This window comes from Miniopterus natalensis, chromosome 17 (assembly GCF_054644295.1).
Source record: "Miniopterus natalensis isolate mMinNat1 chromosome 17, mMinNat1.hap1, whole genome shotgun sequence".
NCBI lineage: Eukaryota > Metazoa > Chordata > Mammalia > Chiroptera > Miniopteridae > Miniopterus > Miniopterus natalensis.
In genome coordinates this window covers 35,693,577-35,715,255 of record NC_142097.1, presented here as the reverse complement: position 1 = coordinate 35,715,255, position 21,679 = coordinate 35,693,577, and the positions used below count along the sequence as shown (strand labels likewise).

The 21,679-nt window shown below is 34.3% G+C and overlaps 1 protein-coding gene across 7 annotated transcripts in view; it reads left to right on the top strand.

Annotated features, from left to right (window-relative positions):
- Positions 1-21,303, top strand: part of CDC27 (cell division cycle 27) — a 32,210-nt gene extending 10,907 nt beyond the window's left edge. Inside the window, exons 5-19 of one of the 7 annotated variants that reach the window (XM_016204046.2) lie at positions 2,717-2,814; positions 3,721-3,875; positions 3,966-4,177; positions 5,108-5,222; positions 8,163-8,296; positions 9,954-10,053; positions 10,986-11,193; positions 11,409-11,578; positions 12,808-12,960; positions 14,277-14,485; positions 15,519-15,636; positions 17,553-17,681; positions 17,774-17,848; positions 18,590-18,746; positions 19,830-21,303. In XM_016204046.2, the coding sequence (XP_016059532.2) occupies positions 2,717-2,814; positions 3,721-3,875; positions 3,966-4,177; positions 5,108-5,222; positions 8,163-8,296; positions 9,954-10,053; positions 10,986-11,193; positions 11,409-11,578; positions 12,808-12,960; positions 14,277-14,485; positions 15,519-15,636; positions 17,553-17,681; positions 17,774-17,848; positions 18,590-18,746; positions 19,830-19,912 (2,116 nt within the window). In that variant the 3' untranslated portion in view covers positions 19,913-21,303. Of the gene's footprint in view, positions 1-2,716; positions 2,815-3,720; positions 3,876-3,965; positions 4,178-5,107; positions 5,223-8,162; positions 8,297-9,953; positions 10,054-10,985; positions 11,194-11,405; positions 11,579-12,807; positions 12,961-14,276; positions 14,486-15,518; positions 15,637-17,552; positions 17,682-17,773; positions 17,849-18,570; positions 18,747-19,829 lie in introns of those variants that run through there. The other 6 variants (XM_016204053.2, XM_016204075.2, XM_016204064.2 and 3 more) reach the window with 6 other exon arrangements.
- The last annotated feature ends 376 nt before the right edge of the window (positions 21,304-21,679 follow it).

Sequence of the window (21,679 nt, the reverse complement as noted above, 5' to 3'; positions counted from 1 at the left end):
ATCATCCCAAATTCAGTGGGTTAATTGGTAAGCAGATTACTTTCATACAATGGACTACATACAGCTCAGCAATGAAGAGAAACAAACTACTGATAAATACAATAACTTTAGATGGCTTTCAAATGTATTATGGCAAGTGAAAAAAGCCAGTTTCAAAAGTTTACATACTGCATGATTCCATTTGTATAAATAACAATGTGAGAACATTATAGTGATAAAGATCATTGGTTCTCAGAGGTTAGAGTTGGGGTGAGAGTGCGGCTATAAAGACATAGCTGAAGGGATGTTGAAACAGTTGAAACATGGGAACACTGTACTATTTTTGTAATTTCTGTGAGTCAAATTATTTCAAAGTAAAATTTAATAGAACCAGAGTGTTAAAATTAAAAAATGCTATATATGCATAACTAATTACTTTAAAACAAGAGTATTAAATGTTTTTGAAGGTATAGTTGAATCAGATGCTAACCATGGAGAATGAAGATTTTTTTCCCCTCCTTTAAAGGAATAAGGATGGATTATTTTTATTCATCATGAAGGTTAAAAGGCTACAGCCCTGGCCAGGTAGCTCAGTTGCTTAGAACATAGTCCCAATACGCCAAGGTTGTGGGTTCTATCCCTTGTCAGGGCACATACAAGAATCAACCAATGGGTGCATGGATGGGTGGAACAACAAATCGATGTGTATTTTTTTTCTCTCAAACTCAATTTTTTTTTTTAATATATCTTTATTGATTTCAGAGAGAGGAAAGGAGAGGGAGGGAGGGAGAGAGAAAAATATCAATGATGAGAGAGTCATTGATTGGCTGCCTCCTGCATGCCCCTGACCGGGGATTAAGCCTGCAACCCGGGCATGTGCCCTGGCCGGGAATCGAACCCCGATCGCCTGGGTCCTAGGTCGACGCTCAACCGCTGAGCCACGCCTGGCCAGGCTCAAACTCAACTTTTGAAAAAAGATTAAAAGATTACATATCCAATGAGAAACAACCCTGCTCCAAAAACTGGGTTTTAATTTCAGCCATCATATGCCTGTCTTCTGACCAAAATTGTATTCTAATCTAGATACACACATGTTGTAGTTTTATAGCTATGGCGTGTTCTTTTTTTTTATTTTTATCCTTACCCAAGGTTATGTTTTTATTGATTTGAGAGGGGTGGGAGGGAGAGAGAGAGAGAAACATCAATGTGAGAGAGAAACATCGATCAGTTGCCTCCTGTATGCACTCTTATGGGGGGCTCAAACCTGCAACCTAGGTGTGTGCCTTGACCAGGAATTGAACCTGCAACCTTTTGATGTATGGGATGATGCTCCAACTAACTGAGTCACCCAGCCAAGGCTTTCCTATTCCTAAGTTACCCCTTAATCCATGGTAAATGATTATATCATTATTGTGACAATTATTTTTCTTTTATGAAATTTCATCTTAATGATCTTAGGTATAGACTTTGATAAAACTTATTTACATTTTCTGAAAGTCTCCTACCTGCTCCAGCCTCCCTCTTTGTCTATGTGTTTATTGAATCAAGTTAGGAAACTGGGAAGCTAGATGTCCTTCAACTGGTGGTACTTATCTTTAGTACATCATTTATTCTAGTTTCTACTTATTTGCAAAATTTGGAAGTAAGGCAAACTAATAATCTAGTTCCCCAAATGGGGTCTTCTTCCCTTTTCTATGAGATTATACTGACAGCACTTATAACAGATTATATGTTTTAGCTGATAGTTTCATTTGAATATTCTTTTGGAAATCTTGGTTAGATACCATCTGACTCTTTATAGAGTTTTGGAAGAATTGCTGTATCTTAATTTTTCCCCATTATATGTATAATGAAGAATTTCCACCTCAGACCAGGTGATTAGTATTTTTTACCTGAAAGCTCCAATGAGTCTCACCACCCTCAGCCCCATCCGTCCTCCCGTTTAAAAGCTAAGGAGGTAACAATGCTAGTCTAATAACTGCCAGGTTGTTACAAGTATATGTGGTTTCAGGGATGTTGCTTAGATTCTAAATCTAAGCCTTTATACATCTGACTTAGAAACATAAACTTTCTTTCATTAAGAGCTATCACCTCTACTTTGTTAGAAAATCTAATCTCTTAAATATGTTATATTTAAAGTATTTAAGTCACTTTCAAAGTTACCACTGGGATATCATATTAAAAATTAAGAAAATGAATGGCCTGGCCAGGAGTGGCTCAGTGGTTGAGTGTCGGCCTAGGATCCAGGAGATTGAGGTTTGATTCCCGATCAGGGCACATGCCTGGGTTGCCAGGAGGCAGCTGATCAATGATGACTCTCTCATCATGGATGTTTCTATATCTCTCTTCCTCTCTCTGAAATCAATAAAGAGATTTTTTTTTTTTTAATTTAAGAAAATGAGACTGAAACATTGGGTTTTTTTATATCTCCAGTAATTCTAGTATCTGACAGTAAATTAAAAGCATTATAATATTCAAGATGGCAATGATAGTTTATTTTGTTAGCATTCCTTTCAGTTCATGTTCTGTTTGTTTTCACTGACTTTTGACATCAACTGCCCTAAGTAACAGAGATTGGAGGGTGGTAAGAAAGGGAAATTTGTGATTTAGGAGAGCATCAAGAAGAGTATTCTCAGAACTTTTTATAAGACTTAACCTAATTTCTGTGCCAAGAATTTCTTTATAATGTATGTTTTGGGTTTTGTAGCTTGTCTAATCTATTTGTTTGTCTTTACAGCAAAACAGATCGGCTTGCCAAAGGATCAGAATGTTACCAAAAGAGCCTTAGTTTAAATCCTTTCCTCTGGTCCCCCTTTGAATCATTATGTGAAATAGGTAGGCTTATAAAAGTGGCTGTGGTGGGGGAGGATCTTCCATTTCCTCTTCTTTATTTTTTCCCCTGCTTAATTTTTGGAACGTGATACAAATTATCCAGAAAAAAATATTTTTCAAGGCCTAAGGGCTGTTGAAATTGAGACAGAAATAAGATAGAGCCTTCCCCCTGTTTGGCTTAGTGGTTAGAGCAGCGGCCCTGGGACCGAAGGGTCCCGAGTTTGATTTCGGCCAAGGCCACGTACTTCGGTTGCAGGCTCATCCGCAGTCCGGGTGCCTGCTGGAGGCAACTAATCAATGTGTCTTTCTCATGTTGATGTTCCTCTCTCTTTCCCTTCCACTCTCTCTGAAAAGCAATGGAAAAATCCAGCGAGGATTAAAGAATAATAAGATAGAATCATATGTTTCAGGAATAATGTGGCCTTTCTTGTGTCCTGTATAAATAAGACCTGGAAAATATGGGGAGAGAGTGTCTGAGTATATATATGCTCTAGGATGCATGAAGGATCATTTTAAAACATTGTGTCTATATACATGGAAGTACTTAAAACTTTAATATCTAGTGAGTTTCGACTCTCTACCCTCAGGCCTTACCTCAAGCAAAATGAGATCTAGATCTTTGCTTTCTGCTTTAAAACAAACACAAATCTGCATTTTCCTGTGATTATATTTAAAATCAATGTCATTGCTGTTTAGTTTATTTCCTAAATTTTCAGCTTTATCTTAGGGGTAAAACTTTTGTAGTAAACTGATGGATGGGCTTTCGGGAGGTAAATTTGATCAGCTGAAACAGACAGGAGAACTTTAAAACTCTGGAAAAGGGCTATTTCCACTCATTTATATATACCTGGGGGGGAAATTAACCCTTATTTCTTCAGAGACAAACTTTTTTTTTTCTTCCCTTCACAGGTGAAAAGCCAGATCCTGACCAAACATTTAAATTAACCTCTTTACAGAACTTTAGCAACTGTCTGCCCAACTCTTGTACAACAGTAGTATCTAATCATAATTTATCTCACAGACAGCCTGAGACGGTTCTTACGGAAACACCCCAGGACACAATTGTAAGTGTGTCATATTTTAGGGTTCAAAATATTATGAAAATGAAAAATAATGATCTGAACTAAAATAATGGTCGAAATGATCTGTTTCAGGAATTAAACAGACTGAATTTAGAATCTTCCAATTCAAAGTATTCCTTGAATACAGATTCCTCAGTGTCTTATATTGATTCGGCTGTAATTTCACCAGATACTGTCCCCCTTGGAACAGGAACTTCTATATTATCTAAACAGGTTCAAAATAAACCAAAAACTGGTCGAAGCTTATTAGGAGGACCGGCTGCTCTTAGCCCATTAACCCCCAGGTAAGACAAACAAGACAGTTTAAAATATCCTGTAATATTAAATGATTTTGTAATAATTTATATTATTAGTAATGTAAGTTAATATGAACAACTTCTAAATCATGGAAATAGATGTATTTAATAAGTCAGTAATGTATCTATTCTGTTTTCAGAAAATAAAGTAAAAAAATAATAATTTAATATTAAATATTGGAGAAAATGTAAAACTTAAGTATGCCATATTGAGCTAGTGTATACATGAAAAGATGTTGTCTATGGTTGTGCGTCAGTGAATAATGAACCTCTTCAAATGTTGGAGTGTTTACGATATAATCAGACAGTGGTGGTTGTTACAGTGCTGTTTTCCAAAACATGGAGGCAGGAATGACACCTATCAATATGAAATATTTTGTCAAAATTATTAGAAGTATATCTATATATGTATATGTATAAATATAGGAACCCAGCCCAGAGGATACATATCTCAAAGTATCAAAATAAAAAATTATATGCCAGAACAGACTGTGAATTGGTTCCCAGGGCCAGGGAACTACTAAAATAGCATAACCATGAGATCACACAACTCATTGAATCCATAAATGGATTCACATTTTCTCTGTTATAGTGCCTAAATCCCATAAATTCCAAGAATTTGAAGTAATTTGATCATTTGCAACTTAGCTTTTACAAAGCCACTCTTATTTATAATAAATCTCCTATGATCAGTAGTTGCTACTTAATTTAGTCTTGTTTGATTGGTATTTTAAATTTTAGTTATGGTGGGTGGAATAGTCTACATTCATAGCTTATTTTTAATCTTCCCCTTAGATGCTCATTGCCCCCAAGACTGATTTGCCATTCTCTTCCTTTTAGACCTTCTAATTTAAGTATACTGCTGCTTTATATATGCCTTGATGACTTTTTGACACCTTGATTTCAACCTCTTCTCAGTTTTGGGATTTTGCCATTAGAAACCCCAAGTCCTGGAGATGGATCCTATTTACAAAACTACACTAATACATCTTCTGTAATTGACGTGCCACCCACCGGAGCCCCTTCAAAAAAGGTATTTTCCATGTAAAATATAGTTTTGGTACTGATGAAAGAAATTCATTTGAAATTTCAATCTGTTAAAAGCAACTTCATAGAGAATCTAACTTTATATAATTGTTGTTGCCTTAGAGTTGTTGATCTAAACGTAAAAGGTTATTGCTGTCATAGCCTCCTTATTATAGTCAGAGACACAAAGCTGGTTGCTGTTTTCTCCACATTAGATTAAAACTCACAAGTATAGTTTATTTCAGCATACAGCTAAATAAACATATTCAGATTTTTACTTTTAACTTCCTGTTTTTTTAATGAAATTAAGATTACTTCTGTCACTTTTAATATAAATATTCCTGCCATAGTTTTTACTTGTCCCCACCACCATGTTTGTTTAATTATACTAGTGTTAAAATAAAAAAAAAAAGATTACCCAAAGCCAGCTGTTTCTGATAATGAAATTCTTATAGTGAATCCTCATAGATGTGTAGTAAATTTATAGTAAATGTGTAATAAAATGAAAAATATTTGACAGTATTCTTATAGTAAATACTGGAACAAGTTTTGAGGCTCTCTTTATAATATTTTTTTATAAAGGTCTATGACAGCAGAGGCCAAAGTGCCATTTGTTTAAAAGATCTGTGATCAAAGCACATCTGTAATACTTTCAACAATTAAGATAAATTAACTTTTTTTCTGCCTTTTTTTTTTAATCTATGGTGCAGAATATCTTTTATGATAATTAAAGTAGGTTATATGTGTAAAATGCCTATTTGCTATGCCTACTAGATGTTTAGGAAATGGCAACTAAATAAGTAATACTAGGATGTGATTGACCAATGTAGCCCCTTTACCCTTCTAGAGACGTGTTCCTTCATGTTGTTTTTACTCTTTACTCTTGAACTTCCTAGAGTCTGTAAAAAAGAAAAAAATTCCGTATTAGCTCCAAGAGTGGTGAAAAGAGACTGCAAAGTAGTTAAAGTGTGGATTATTTTAAATGTGATCTCTAAAAGTTGGCAACTACCTGGTATTGTACTGTTATGAGAGTGAAATATAATTGTGGAAATTAGTTTATTACAGTTGTGAGAAGGCATAGTAGCATGGTAGTTAGCCTGCCAGGTGAGTAGGCTAAAATCAGGCAAGCCATTGCAATCAGGACAGGTTAGGCAGTGAGAGGTACATGATTTCAGTGCCCAAAAAATAAAAGCCACTTATTGTCTCATCCTCTTCTGCCTCTGTTCTCTTCTTAACCTATTACAAGACATTCTTAGAAAAGCTATACTTGTAGGTCTGTTTGCTTCATCAGCTAAAAAATATCAAACCGAGTAGTGAGTGCAATACATAATTCTTGGTTAAATAACGAAAGGCCAGAATTGATTTTAAGTTTTGTCCCTTGCGTGAATGTAGAAGGAAGAGGAGGAAGGAGTATAAAGTTTTATTTTGAGATGGTGGTAGATTAGGTAAAAATATTTAATGGATACAGGAAAGAATATGGCCTGCTGATAGAAATAATAATTAAAGTTGTTAAACTGGCCAGGCTCTCCTAGGGAAAGAGAGTAGCTAAGGAGCAGTTAGTGGAAGGAAGAGGGACCAGCAAAGGAAGTGGTAAGGTAAATAATAAAGATTCTGTACTATTTTGGAAGTTATACAAAGTTTCAAAAAGGAGGGATGGTCAATGATGATGAATGCAGGAAAGGCCAAAATAAGTCTTCATATCTGATGAAAAAGTGATGATTTATAATGTGCAGTTTGAGAATGATGTGTAGTGGCTATCAAAGTAACAGGTAAATTTTGAAGAAAATTATCTAATAGTAAAAAAAATTAAAAATATCAATAGTCATTGATCACTTTATAAAGAAGCTAACTGAGAAAATGAATAGAAATAAGATTATAAATTTTAGAGAAGACAAAAAGGGGCAAGCAAAGGGTTCCTCCCCTCCAGGGAGCAGAGACTAATTAATGAAAGATTGAATACACTAGAAAGAAATATTAATTCTAAGAGCAGTGTCTTTAGAATTTGGAAAATAATTAGATGACTTATTTTTTAATCTACTCCTCTAACTACTGTAGGTTTCCCCCCCCTATCCAAAAGTAGAGCATTCATGAAACCGTTGGTAAGCTGAAATGGTTTAAAGCAAAGAAGTAGTTGCCATTAATTTATATGGAAAAATTTTGAGCATTTCCAGACCCAAAGTTCAGCGCATGTCTTCATTTCATTCACCACAATTAAAACACTTATACACCCAGTTTTTCGCTAAGGGTAATTTCCTTACTAGCTCTCTTAAGCTCTTCTGATACTTTAGGACATATCTTGCTAATGAGTGCACAAAATGAAGCGCAGATGCTCACAGGCTCAGTTCCGTGCTTGGGCGGCTTGATGCTGAGATACTAAGTGTAGTTCCCAGGGAAGGAACTTAGTGGTATCACTCACTACTGGGGGCTCACAAAGCCTCTAACAGCTCTCTGCAAAACAAATGCTGAACACTATTTTTGCTTTTCACCTTTTTTCATAAAAGCGAAAATCATGAACTTTCAAAAAACAGGATACCTGTATAGAACTGCTTTTGCTAAGTGCTAAAGAAGAGATATAAAATCTATATTATTTTTTATGTATACTAAGTTAGATTACAAATCTTGAGGATAGTAGCTGTCTTAAAATTCTTTAGTTTTTAGCCCCAGCTGGAGAAGATGTGTAATAAATGGCTTCCAGGAATTTTGAACCTTTCCTTAGAAACTAAAGTGAAAATGACAGGACAGTATAAAGTTAAAAATATGGGGGTTAAAATGTGGAAATAGGCTGATGTTCATTCTAATATGACATTAATAATGACAAATATTGACATTAATAGTTTGTGTTTTCAAATGACAGTAATATATTATGAAATCTTGCATTGGGAAAATGAAAGTGGAAGTATCATATGTCTTATTATTTACAATGCAATTTATAATTCACAAACCTTAGACTTTTTGTGTTTTACAGTCTGTTGCCAGAATCGGACAAACTGGAACAAAGTCTGTCTTCTCACAGAGTGGAAATAGTCGAGAGGTAACTCCAGTTCTTGTTGCACAAACACAAAGTTCTGGCCCACAAACAAGGTATTTATTATGGTGTCATTATTTTATATTATTCGGTTTTTCTTGCTGTATTTCAATATAGGCAGGTTTTAACTCTCCCAAGAATTCTAGAAAGACTATTGTACATTTTGAATACATCAAATTTGAAATTCCTAACTTACTAAAAAGACTAGTGTAATTTTTAGTTGAGTATTATAATGCAAATCAAAACAAGAATTAGCTTAAATATCATTTTAGTTTAATCTAATTGTCTCATGAATTTGTTTAAACTAGATAATCCAAACACTCTTCCAAAGTAATTTTCCTGTTACTTACATGACCTTCTCCATTGGTCAAGTACAGGTAGGTTTCATTCTCCCCTTCCCCTCCTATGCATTTCTATAAACAGATAGATATGACTCTGTCTCCTCCTAAAATAGTGAACATGTACCATAATTCTTTTTTTTTTAATATGCCTTTATTGATTTCAGAGAGAGGAAGGGAGAAAGAGAGAGAGAGATAGAAACATCAATGATGAAAGAATCGTTCATTGATTGGCTGCCTCCTGCACGCCCCCCACTGGGGGTCAAGCCTGCAACCAGGGCATGTGCCCTGACCAGGAATCAAACCTCGATCTCCTGGATCATAGGTCGATGCTCAACTGTTGAGCCACACCAGCCCGGCCATGTACCATAATTCTTAAAAGTCACACATGTGCATGTACCTTGACTATATAAAAGGCCTCAATATTTCTATTTATTTATTTGTTTGTTTGTTTTATTCTTTTTTTTTAATCCTTATCTGAGGATATTTTTTTCCATTGTTTTTGTTTGTTTGTTTGTTTGTTTTGTTTTTTTAGAGAGAGAGAGAGAGAGAGTGGAAGGGAGGGAAGTGGATGGGGGGAGAGAGAGAGAGAAACAGAGAGAGAGACACATCAATGGGGCCAGGGATCAAACTTGCAACCAAGGCTCTAACCACTGAGCCAAACCAGCTAGGGCCAACCTGGGAATTCTTTATTCACTGGTCAACATCTCTTTTCAAAAGCCTCTGTGACCCAAACTCAGGTAACTGGTAGCTTTTACCATAAACTGTATAAATTGTAAACAGTTTATACTCCATGGACTTACCTCCTCTCAATTAGATAATTTTAGGTTTTAAGTTTGCTTGTTTTCTAAGAATGGATTTCTTATATCTTAGGGTTTGCCTTTAAAGTGAAAAATGTACACAAGGGATTATTAGATTTCTTTTGCTCTATAAACCTTGATGTGGTGTTTGAATTTACAGAAAAATAACTTCTCAAGTATCAGTCGTTTTGGTGGTATTTGTTGACAAATATCCCTACAGTTAGACTATCTTTTTCTTTTTCTCATTTGCTATAGTTGCAAATGAGGGTTAGAGATATTGGTTTATAGATGTGTTTTCCTTTTATTGACCTAGAATTTTTATGTGGATTGTTTTAAGTTTAAATTAGCAATTTCAGATAGAGCGAAGATCTGTGGTGTAATCATTATTTTATGGTAACACAAATAGTATTTAAATCTGAGTTTTCATAGAGTGGACAAGAAAAGGACTGAACAAACTCGTCAACTTTAGAGGGCAAACATGTTGAATGCTTATTTTTTAATACACCTGAATTGAAGCAGTAAAGGGTCATAACTGAATTTTTTTTTTAAATGTCTACTTTTATAATTTTTTTTAGTACAACACCTCAGGTATTGAGCCCCACTATCACATCTCCCCCAAATGCACTGCCTCGAAGAAGTTCACGACTTTTTACTAGTGACAGCTCTACAACCAAGGTAATGCTTCGCCCTCTAAAATTTCTATTCAATGATGACCCAGTCTCTAATAAATAAATTAGGTGACTATTTAAATTTTTTAAATGTTTTTATTTTTTAATTTGGGCCATCTATAGCATTTGTAAATTTTCTTGGTCCTTGAATAAATATTTTATAACACTGTTGAAGTGACAAAATTGTGGTGGAGAGCAGATCTGTGGTTTTTAGGAATTAGGACTGGAGGGAGGTGTTACAAGGAATGTCTTCGTGTTGGTAGAATAGTTCTGTTCCTTTATTGTGGCAGTGGATTACACAAATGCGTACATATGATAAAATTCATAGAACTATGACACCATAAAAAAAAGTGCATGTAAAAAAGTGATGAAATCCAAATAAGATCTGTAGTTTAGTTGATAGGATTATACCAATTCCAATTTCCTGGATTTGATGATATACTATGGTTAGTCAGATGTCATTGGAGAAAGAGTAAGTGGAAATTTTCTTTGTTTTCTTTACACATTTCTTTGCACAATTGGAGAGTCTCATTATGCCTTTGGTAAATTTTCTTGGTCCATTGATAAATATTATGGACAGTCTTTAACTTTGACATATGCAGATCAACAGTTTTGTGACATCAGTTATGATGCTTTGAGACAAGTAATATTGCATCTACTTATTTTCTTATTTTTAAATAATAAATGAAAATGATATACTTTCAGAAAAGAGCAACATTTAATGCTACTTTACCTTAAACACTAGTTAATATGAATTATTTTCAGAATTATTTAATATTAACTGACTTTGAAGACTTTTGTCTTTATAAAATTTCTTCCAAGAAAAATATATATCAATCAAGACTGTACATTTATTTATATCTAATATTTGAGAAAGGGTTGGGGGAATGTCTAAAATACATGAGTATAACAAGCGTGGGGCTTTCCTCCTTTTTACAGGAGAATAGCAAAAAATTAAAAATGAAGTTTCCACCTAAAATCCCAAACAGAAAAACAAAAAGTAAAACTAGTAAAGGAGGAATAACTCAGCCTAACATAAACGATAGCTTGGAAATTACAAAGCTGGACTCTTCCATCATTTCAGAAGGGAAAATCTCCACCATCACACCTCAGATCCAGGCATTTAATCTACAGAAGGCAGCAGCAGGTTTGTTGTAAATGCCAGATATCTTCTTTGTATTTTACTTTATTTTATTCACTTATTTTAAGTAAGTTTCTGTATGTTCATTAAAGTGTCTTTCATTTTTTTCTAAGTAGATGTTGGAATTTTTAATGAATTATTTTGTTGTTAACCTTTCTAGAAAACCAAACTGTTTTTATTGTCTTTTCTCCTTTGTTTACTACATTGTTTTCTCCTAGAAGGTTTGATGAGCCTTCTTCGTGAGATGGGGAAAGGTTATTTAGCTTTGTGTTCATACAACTGCAAAGAAGCTATAAATATCTTGAGCCACCTACCTTCTCATCACTACAATACTGGTTGGGTACTGTGCCAAATTGGAAGGGCCTATTTTGAACTTTCAGAGTACATGCAAGTAAGTATAGAAAACAGTTATATATGCCTTTCTACACATTTCCAAAACCTGTGTTTGGCTGGTGGTTAGGTCTGTCATCTTGTAATCAATGCCTGTTTGAAAAACATATCTGTATAACATTTAAGGGATTTCAGGGAAGTTAACAAGGTATCAAGCTATCCTAGATAATATATGGCTATTTCTTAGAATTAAGTTCCTGGTTTTATGAATCTTATTTTCTGTCTTCATTAAGAACAGACCATGTAGTCCTTAATTCTAAACTAAATTTTACTTTCAGAATTTTGAACTTACTGAATTGATAAACCAGAGAACTAATTGGTTTTATATAACCCAAAGTCTCAAACTTCAGGGGGAGAGAAGCACAGCTCTGGGAGCCATGAATGTGATGAGGAAATAATTTGATTTGATAGCTGAGGAGGGACCCTAAGTCAAGAGAGTGCTATAGCCAAGCTGGCATGGCTTAGCAGTTGAGCATTAACCTGTGATTCAGGAGATCGTAATTCGATTCCTGGTCAGGGCACATGCCTGGGTTGTGGGCTCGATCCCCAGTTGGTAGTGTGCAGAAGGCAGCCGATCAGTAACTCTCGTCATTGATGTTTCTATCTCTCTGTCCCTCTCCCTTCTTTCTGAAATCAGTAAAGATATATTTTTTTAAAAAAGAGAGAGAGTGCTACAAAGGAAAAAGGAATGACTAGCTAGAGACAATCCCTGGCAGGTATGACATTGATGGGTATATTCAGTGCTCAACGTCCCTGAACCTGTTTTTCCTCTAAAGTTTTCAACCCAACTTCTTAATAAAAGTCAATATAAAAATACGTTTTTTGTTACAGAAGTCATTCTTCTCTCACCTTTCCTGAGGGAGTTATTCTGTAAAGCCATTATTAAAGCTTTGAAAAGTGGTTTTTGAGAATAAAATAATTGGCTTTTCCTTTTTAAATTGTAATTTTGAATAGATCTTTTTTTGTGTTGTGGAAACTTAAATTTTCCTTTCAGAATTCATGTTTCTTCTATGACTTGTGTATAAAAAACTAAGTTAATTTGAATGTGATTACGTCAACATTTGACCTGCCGTGAAAGGTTGCTTAGTTTCACCATGTATTATTACTGACTCATGTAAACATCATAAAACAAGGCAGCATTTAGGTTCTATGAGAAGAGTGCCCAGTGCTCTCCCTTTACATATGTAAATTGTATCAACTTGTTTTCCCCTTACTTTTTTTGTATTTCAGGCTGAAAGAATATTCTCAGAAGTTAGAAGAATTGAGAATTATAGAGTTGAAGGCATGGAGATCTACTCTACAACACTGTGGCATCTTCAAAAGGATGTTGCTCTTTCAGTTCTTTCAAAAGACTTAACAGATATGGATAAAAATTCACCAGAGGTATGGTAACTGAACACTTTGCTGTTTTTTTCTTTTTGTTTTTGTTTTTAAATATGTCTTTATTGATTTCAGAGAGAGGAAGGGGAGAAAGAGAGAGAGAAAGAGAGAGAGAGAGAGAGAGAAACACATCAATGATAAGAAAGTCATCATTGATCGGCTGCCTCCTGCACTCCCCCTACTGGGGATCAAGTTCGCAACCCCGGCATGTGCCCTGACCAGGAATTGAACCACAATCTCCAGGATCATAGGTCGATGCTCAACCGCAAGCTACGCCGTCCAGGATGTTGTTTTGATCACCTTTACCTAATTGAGATGAACCAAATAATTCAAATGCCATTTAATATCACCCACACTCTTCTCCATAGACAGGACTCAGAAAAGAAGAAAGAGTCCTAAAATAGATGGTTCAGATTCCCAAATAGAAAAATCACAAAGTAGGTATTTCATTTAGGATTAATAGAGATTTGGCTGTGTTAAAATTGCTGTTATCACCAAGATTAGAGTTCATTAAGCAGAAATTATATTGATTGAAAATTGGTCATTTTAAATAGAAATAAAATAGTAAATTTAATTGTCAATTTAAGACATAGGCACAATTCATTTACATGCTGTAATCCTGTAAGAATTGTATTTCAGTGCATCTCAAGAATATTTAGTGTTAATTTTATAACGTATTTAAGCTTAGAATTTAAAAGTCAATTCCTATTATACTTGGTAGTTATGTTCTATAGTCTCCATGAATAATGAGTTAGCATATACTGAACCATTGCTCCTTGGAGAAATAATCACACAAACACACACACACAACGTTATAATCTTATATCCTAAAAACAATTTAGCCTGGTATATTCTGTTTATTTTACAAAAGAGAAAATGAGGTGCAGAAGTGTTGAGGTGCCTTCCTGAGGCCACCATACAAACAGGTGCCAGAGTTGGGATTCAAATTGTCCATCTAGCCCCAGAACCCGAGCACTCCATGCACTGCCCCGCTACAGTCTCTATCTTTTGGTCACTGACCTGCAAAAACAAGAAGGCAGAAAGTTGCCCTTTTTTACCTCAACTGAGAATGTGCCTATTGGGCAACCCATATTTTGGTACACTAAAGCACTGCAAGTATTGATTTGAGTTTTAAAATAAAATTTAGCCAGTAGACAATTTTGCAGATATGGAACCCGTGAATAATGAGGATTGACTATATCTATTAAAATGTTCAGTTTTTGTCTTTCTGTTCTAATTTTAGCCATAGATTTGTTTGTTAGAAGAAAAAAACCAAAAATTTAATTGTGCATTTGTTTTTTGTTTTCATTTTTTTTAAGGCCTGGTGTGCTGCAGGGAACTGTTTCAGTTTGCAACGGGAACATGACATTGCAATTAAATTCTTCCAGAGAGCTATTCAGGTTGATCCAAATTATGCTTATGCCTATACTCTATTAGGGCATGAGTTTGTCTTAACTGAAGAATTAGACAAAGCATTAGCTTGTTTTCGAAATGCTATCAGAGTCAATCCTAGACATTATAATGCATGGTAAGTACTAATGAAGTACAAAGACAATATATCTTATTGATGGAGCTGATACTTAGTAATTTTTCTTCTTAAATATCTCTGTGTTGTCATGAATTTGATTACTAATACTTAAGAGTGGTACATACTGATAACCATAATGTTTTTTATTTCAAGTTTATACTTTTAACAAACACTTCAATTTACTACTAATAATAGAATACCAGATCCTTATACTCAGCAGTTTCAACCTTTTCTCCTACCAGACTTTTGCAAATAATTGATTTGTTACTTTTTCTTAGAACACTAAAATGGTGATTAGGATGGAAAGTGGAGAGAAATAGTATAATTCATCCATTGAATAATAGAATATAAACATTAAAAACAACCTACGAGTTGCTGCTGTTTGGCAGTGTTCTAGTTTATTAAGTACTAGTTTTAGTTAATTAGGTTTATTAAGTCTATAAATTTTGAATTCTATGGGAGCATGTTTTTGATACAGTAAGTGGGGAGAGAGGAGGCAGAACATGACACTATGCATATTGTAATTATATAAAATATATACACATTTGGACAAAGAATATGGAAATGGCATTGTTAGGGGTTTAGGGTTTTAGAATCAAAAGAATCTGGTTAGATTCCTTGTTAGCTATATATTTTTGGGCAAGTTAATTTAACTTCTCTAAGCCTCAGTTTTCTTAATTGAAAAAGTGAATGAACAGTACTGATCTCCTTGGTTCCTCCTAGGATTAAATAATTTACATAAAGAATTTAATAACCTATTGGCCCACACATAATAACCACTCAGTAAAAAGCAGCTATTAAATCTTGGTTGCAGTAGGGGGTTTAAGGATGTGGTTTGTTTTTCCCCACATTGTCATAGTTTTATCTGATTAATTGATTTGATTTATTGTTTTTACTTGTAAAAGTGACTTGTCTAAAATGCTTTGATGATTTTTCTACTGGTTTATTAGATTCCATACATAATTCTTTTATTAGTTGAACTAAATCAGCCACCACAGTTTATATCCCTAAAATTATACTTTTATACTTTCAGGTATGGTTTAGGAATGATTTATTACAAGCAAGAAAAATTCAGCCTTGCAGAAATGCATTTCCAGAAAGCACTTGATATCAACCCTCAAAGTTCAGTTTTACTTTGCCACATTGGAGTGGTAAGTAGCTTCCTAAACATTGTTCAGTCATTCTCCCTTTTGAGATGTGTTTGTTATTGACTTAATTGCTATAATAAGAATTAGGGCTATTTTGTTATTGTTGTTATTGTTGAAACAAGATCGTGGGTTCTTTTACAGCCAAAAATACCACGTTTCTCTTGGCAGAGAGAAATAACTGGTGTACCCTTATCTCTTGGACAAGTCACTTATTTTCTCTGAGCTTCTATTTTATGAATGACAAATAATACCACCTTCCCTACCTCATAGGGTTCTTATAAGGCTCACATGAGATACTTCATATTTTTGAAAGTACTTTTCCATGTTAATATTTAGCTCCTAAATTAAGTAATTAATATTTTAAGGCAGATGGTTTCCTGTGTTTTAGCCTGAAATTCTTATAAGACCATGTGGATTACCAATTTTGTTTATTTTCTTTTATATATCTGATAATAAGTTGAGAAAAGGTATGTTTGCTTATTAAATCTCATTTATGCCCAGCTGGCGTGGCTTAGCGGTTGAGCATCAACCTATGATCCAGGAGATCTAGGTTCGATTCCTGGTCAGGGCACATGCCCGGGTTGAGGTCTCGATCCCCAGTGGGGGGCATGCACGAGGCAGCCGATCAGTGACTCTCTCATCATTGATGTTTCTCTCTCTTTCTCCCTCTTCCTTTCTCTCTCTGAAATTAATAAAGATGTATTAAAATAAATAAATAATTTAAAAAATAAAATTAACATAGTAACTTTTATAGTTAGATACTATACAGAAAATATAGAGAAAATATGTTGACTTAAAAATTATTATTTTCATCACTTAAGATGAGGAAATCAAACTTAGTGTCTCTTGATAACCTTTAGTAAAGTTGGACATTTTTTTAAAGTAAGCTTTTTTCTAAAGTTATTGTGGAAGAGATCGTTTTTAACATTTTGAGTGATTTATTGGAAGAAGTTTTCAGAGTAGAAAATATGCTTTTCTGTCTTAGGGAACTAGTATTTAGATTTCAATCCTGTGGGCAGAGTATTTGTCCACATGTAGTAATGACCTTCTGCAAAGATCATTGCATAGATGAATTTAGCAACCAGATGTTGGCAGTACCTACTCTCACATTCTTTTTACGGCGATATTTGTGAAAGTTCCATAGCCACATCCATTCATTCCACTTTATTTCTGAGATATAATTCATCCAAGGAGGAACACAACAGAATATAAGTATATACACATTAATGAATAGTGAGGCTTGGATTTGTTTGTTTTTAAGTTATTTAAAATAAAGAATTTATTTCCCAGTGTTACAGATCAATGGTTTTCAAATATATAAGACAGAAATAAAATTTATTTTTATAAGAAATTTCTAAAATAGGTAAAAGTGTAATAGTTCTGGGTGAAACAAGGTTAGTAAGATTTAAAGCCAAATCTTCTGGGGGTTTTTGAACCAAGTTTTAAATAGCCTAATACTTAGAGGACCATAATAGACCTGTTGAAATGTATTATCTAGCTAAACAGTGCAGATTTTCTTGTGAAGGGAAAACCAAGGTTTTCCTTGCCTTTTACACCGAAAGGTAACCTAATATCTTCTCTAATGACAGGATCTTGATTATCATTGTGGATACATGATGGTGAGTTAGGCACTAGAGGACCTAGGTTCTGATCCTAGAGCAAGTTATTAACATCTCTGGACTTAAGTACTCTCATCTTTAAAGTGAAGCGAGTAGGAGGAGATTTCAGAGATAATCTGTTAACAGTTTGATAACCAGTTATTAAACTCACTTAACCTAGTGAACAATCCAGTGAGACCATACAACCTTATCTCTAGTAGTTTTATTACCTTTCTGTGATTTTTAATCACATTATTTGGTTCTCACTTCTCTTCAAAAATATTAGAAGGAAACATTAATTAGGGTCTTTATTTCTTACAGGTTCAGCATGCACTGAAAAAATCTGAGAAGGCTTTGGATACCCTAAACAAAGCCATTGTTATTGATCCTAAGAACCCTCTATGCAAATTTCACAGAGCCTCAGTTTTATTTGCAAATGAAAAATATAAGGTAAGAGATATATGTCTTAATGGTCTTCAGGTTTGTATTGCTTAAGTTAAGCTTTAGTTAAGATGATGTTGTCGTTTTTTTGCTTTTTTCAGTCTGCTTTACAAGAACTTGAAGAATTGAAACAAATTGTTCCCAAAGAATCCCTCGTGTACTTCTTAATAGGAAAGGTAAAGATTGGGGCCATAGTCCTAAACTATGGCTTTCATAACAAATATTAACTTTTGGAGAATAAATATAATACTTAATGTGCAACATCCCTGGAACAAATTCAACTAGAGTTCTGAACTAAATGCCCTGGGAATAAAGAATGGATTTAGTTTTAACATTTAAGAAGATTATATCCTAATGAAGGGGCAAGACCACACATCCCATAATCCTAACCCTACTTTGCCTTTGGAAGTTCATTACCACTTTCAGTAATGAATTAATAAGTTGAGATTGCCTTATGGAAAGTCCTTAACTCCAATTATCAATATAACACCAAAAGAAGAAAATTAATGGCAGTACAGCCTGGGCTTCCAGATGCCAGTTGGTTAAGGTAGTTGCTAATAGTAGGCAGATATTGAGAGTTGAAATAACTCCATTTAAAAACCAGTGTAAATGAATGCTAATCAAACAGTTTATAGTCCATTTCTTTCCATTGTCATTGTTCCATTCAGAGTGAGATTTATTGGAATCTCACTACCTGAGAGATATAGGCAAGGAATTCTAAAAATAATATCTGAATATATTAAAAGGAACTCAAAATTTGGCATGAGTTCTTTCTTCTACAGAATGAAAATGTCCTAATCATCAGAATGGGTTTATAGCACATAAATCAGGAGCTGAATTTAAATTATAAATGTTTAGGATTTTATAGTTGAAGTTCACAACTTAATGGAAAATGTAGTGCTGCTGTTTATTTCTAGGTTTACAAGAAGTTAGGTCAGACGCACCTTGCCCTGATGAATTTCTCTTGGGCGATGGATTTAGATCCTAAAGGAGCCAATAACCAGATTAAAGAGGCAATTGATAAGCGTTATCTTCCAGATGATGAGGAGCCAATAACCCAAGAAGAACAGATCAGTGAGTATCATCCATATGAATTAGGTTTGTCTGTGGTTACTCAAACTAGAGAGCTAGTGAAATACCACATCAGAGTTAAGATGGACCACATGTTTATTTAGTTTTATTTTTCTAACCATGGTATATTCTTTATACCAAATGGAATTTTAGGGAAATTGACAGAGTGACAAAATAAGAAAGTACATACAGAGTCAGATAACTAGTCTCAGTTCTGTTTCAAGTTTGCTGTGTGACTTTGACAAATTCATTGCTGATTTTTACCTCGGCCTCAGTTTATATTGGCATATGTAACTAATGCCTGCCTTTTTGCTTTTTAGGAATGTAGTGGGGGGAAAGATGATAGATATGATGGTGTGTTGAAAACATTATAAGCGCTATTCTAATGAATAATAAATTTGTGCACATTTTAAGTTATCGACAGATCTGTAGTAGTGGCTATTCATATTCTCTGTAGCTCTTGCAAATCCAAAATCCAGATCAAGAAAAGAGGAGGGAACAAAAAATTCTAGTTTAAGGCAGTAAATACTCTACCCCAAAATTGAGTATGTATCTTAAAATAACTAGTGAAGAACCAAGATTGAATGTGTCAGTATTTTTTAGTAAGAGAATTGAGTAACTTTTGATGAGAGAAGCTAAGATGCCTTTGTTCCAAAAAACTTGGTGAAAGGCCTTAATTAAAATTAATTTCTATAATCTCAGTAACCCTTTTTAAACTGAATGTTAAATTCTATATTTCTGTGGACTAGCAGGGACTATCCCCAAAGTGGAGGAAATGTTAATCTTTTTTTAATGCCTCAGAAAACTAGTTCTAATTCCTAGGGTAAGAATGAGGAATTCATTAGGGAGAGGCAGTTTTAGAAGTTAAAACTCTAATTAAAGGTGAAATGCAATAAACTAATCTCAGACCTTGCCGTAAAATAAGGAACTTGAATTGTATTTTATTAAAGGACATCAGGATTTTTAAGGACCTTTATTTAAGGTCTCATTTCTCTGAGTACAGTAGTTTTCCTTGTTTTCATGAACCAACAAGAAATATTTGTCAGACATCTTACTGTGGACTTTTTGTTTTGTTTTTTTTTAAAGTGGGAACAGATGAATCCCAGGAGAGCAGCATGACAGATGCGGACGACACACAACTTCATGCAGCTGAAAGTGATGAATTTTAACTTCTGCAGACCAGACTTTTACAACTGGATGTGTGACTAGTGCTGACATGTTTCTCGTCTCTCCATATACTGAGTCTTCACTCTTGAGCCGGCAGTGTCATCATCCATTACTTATACCATGAGTGTGCCACTTTCATTGGACTTTGACTCTACACAGAATGAAAGGCAGTGCAATATTTAGCTGCTAACAAGACTGGCTCCTTCACCAGTATGAATGACAATTTAGGGGGGTAGGGTGGGGAACTTTCTTTTTTCTTTAATCTCCCTTTGCTGGAAAACTATCATGGAAGGAAGAGTTATGTTTTATCTGAAGGAACCATTAGATATGGAAAATAGTGATGAACCAGAATTTCTTGGTCATTTTTCCAGAATTTTGTTTTTATTTGGTTCTGTTCCTGATAAACAGAGTAACTGACCTTCATTTCTAGGTTCTTCAAGAATGGTGTTAGCAAGTGCCAGATGGAACAATAAAAGACATTGCCTATAACAGAATAACTTGATTGCCAAGGAATGTAAATTACCTTAAACTTGCAGTGTCTCCCATAAACAGATGTAATGGGCATATTGGGACTCATGCTTAGGAATCAAATATCCCTCCATGCAGTGTACACTTATTCTTGGCAAGAACGCTTTAATGTCTAACCAAGAATTTTAATTTATTCATCTTGCTTCAAAGTGTTGATCATTGTTGTCATGGTATCACAAACTTTAAAGTTGATCCTTACCATATTGCCTCTTCTCTGAGCTCTGTGGGATCGCCTTCAACATTCAGAGATGATAGAGTGGTTGCCCACTGAAAAGCCAAAACAAGCCCCTTAGTAACCACTTAAGTTCACCATAGGAATCAAAATGAGAACACTAAAGTAGAGAGTCTTTAAGAGATCATAATAGTGAAAGCCTTAATACAATTAGAACTGTACCATAACCTTGAGTCTGTGTGTTCAAGACAGTATCCCTTTGACTATTCTAAATGTCTAAGCAGGGTGCAAGAATGTGTACTGACCGTTGGTTGAGGTCATTTCCATTCTTTTCAGCTCTCTCTGCTTCGAATTATTTTCAGTAATGTTTATTACCATTTACTGAGAGTGATTGGGTTTAAGATACTGGAAATTTTTAGCTTAAAAAAAAAAAAGTTCTTATGAAGGAGATGTGTTCTCTCCTGAGTTTGTCATAATATAGGTTGGTGTCTTTGGGCAATGGCCACAGTTTTAAAGACCTAATTATGTGTAATAAAATGGGAATTATTGGAATTTCACAGTAACAGATTTAAAGTCTTAAATTGTGTATCTCCTTTATTGTCATGTATTGAAATTTTTAGAGAAACTAGTTGTTAACATTTTATTAAGTGCCAATGTCAGAATATAACAAATTATAGTTTCTTATGAATGACAGGCCTACAGTTATTATTTTGGACTATTTGATGAAGGACAAACTTATTTACTGGTTCCCTGTATTAGTCAAGCTGTGAAAATGAGGTGGATTACAGAAGATGTGAAAAAAATTTAGCCTATAGACTCAGTAATTTCCTATCATTTACTATTAATCTACTCATTTAAATGTAGATTAGATACTATTATAAATTAATTCAAGTCAGAGTCTCAGATTAGGTATTGGGTGCCAGAGAGGTATTTAACAAAATTTCCTACCTAAATCTATGTATATTGTGCTGCCTTAAAAAACAATTTATAAGAAAAAGGAAAGATTGGGAATAAATGAATATCATTAAAAATTCCCAAAGGCCAGCACTTGGATTCTAACAAATATTCC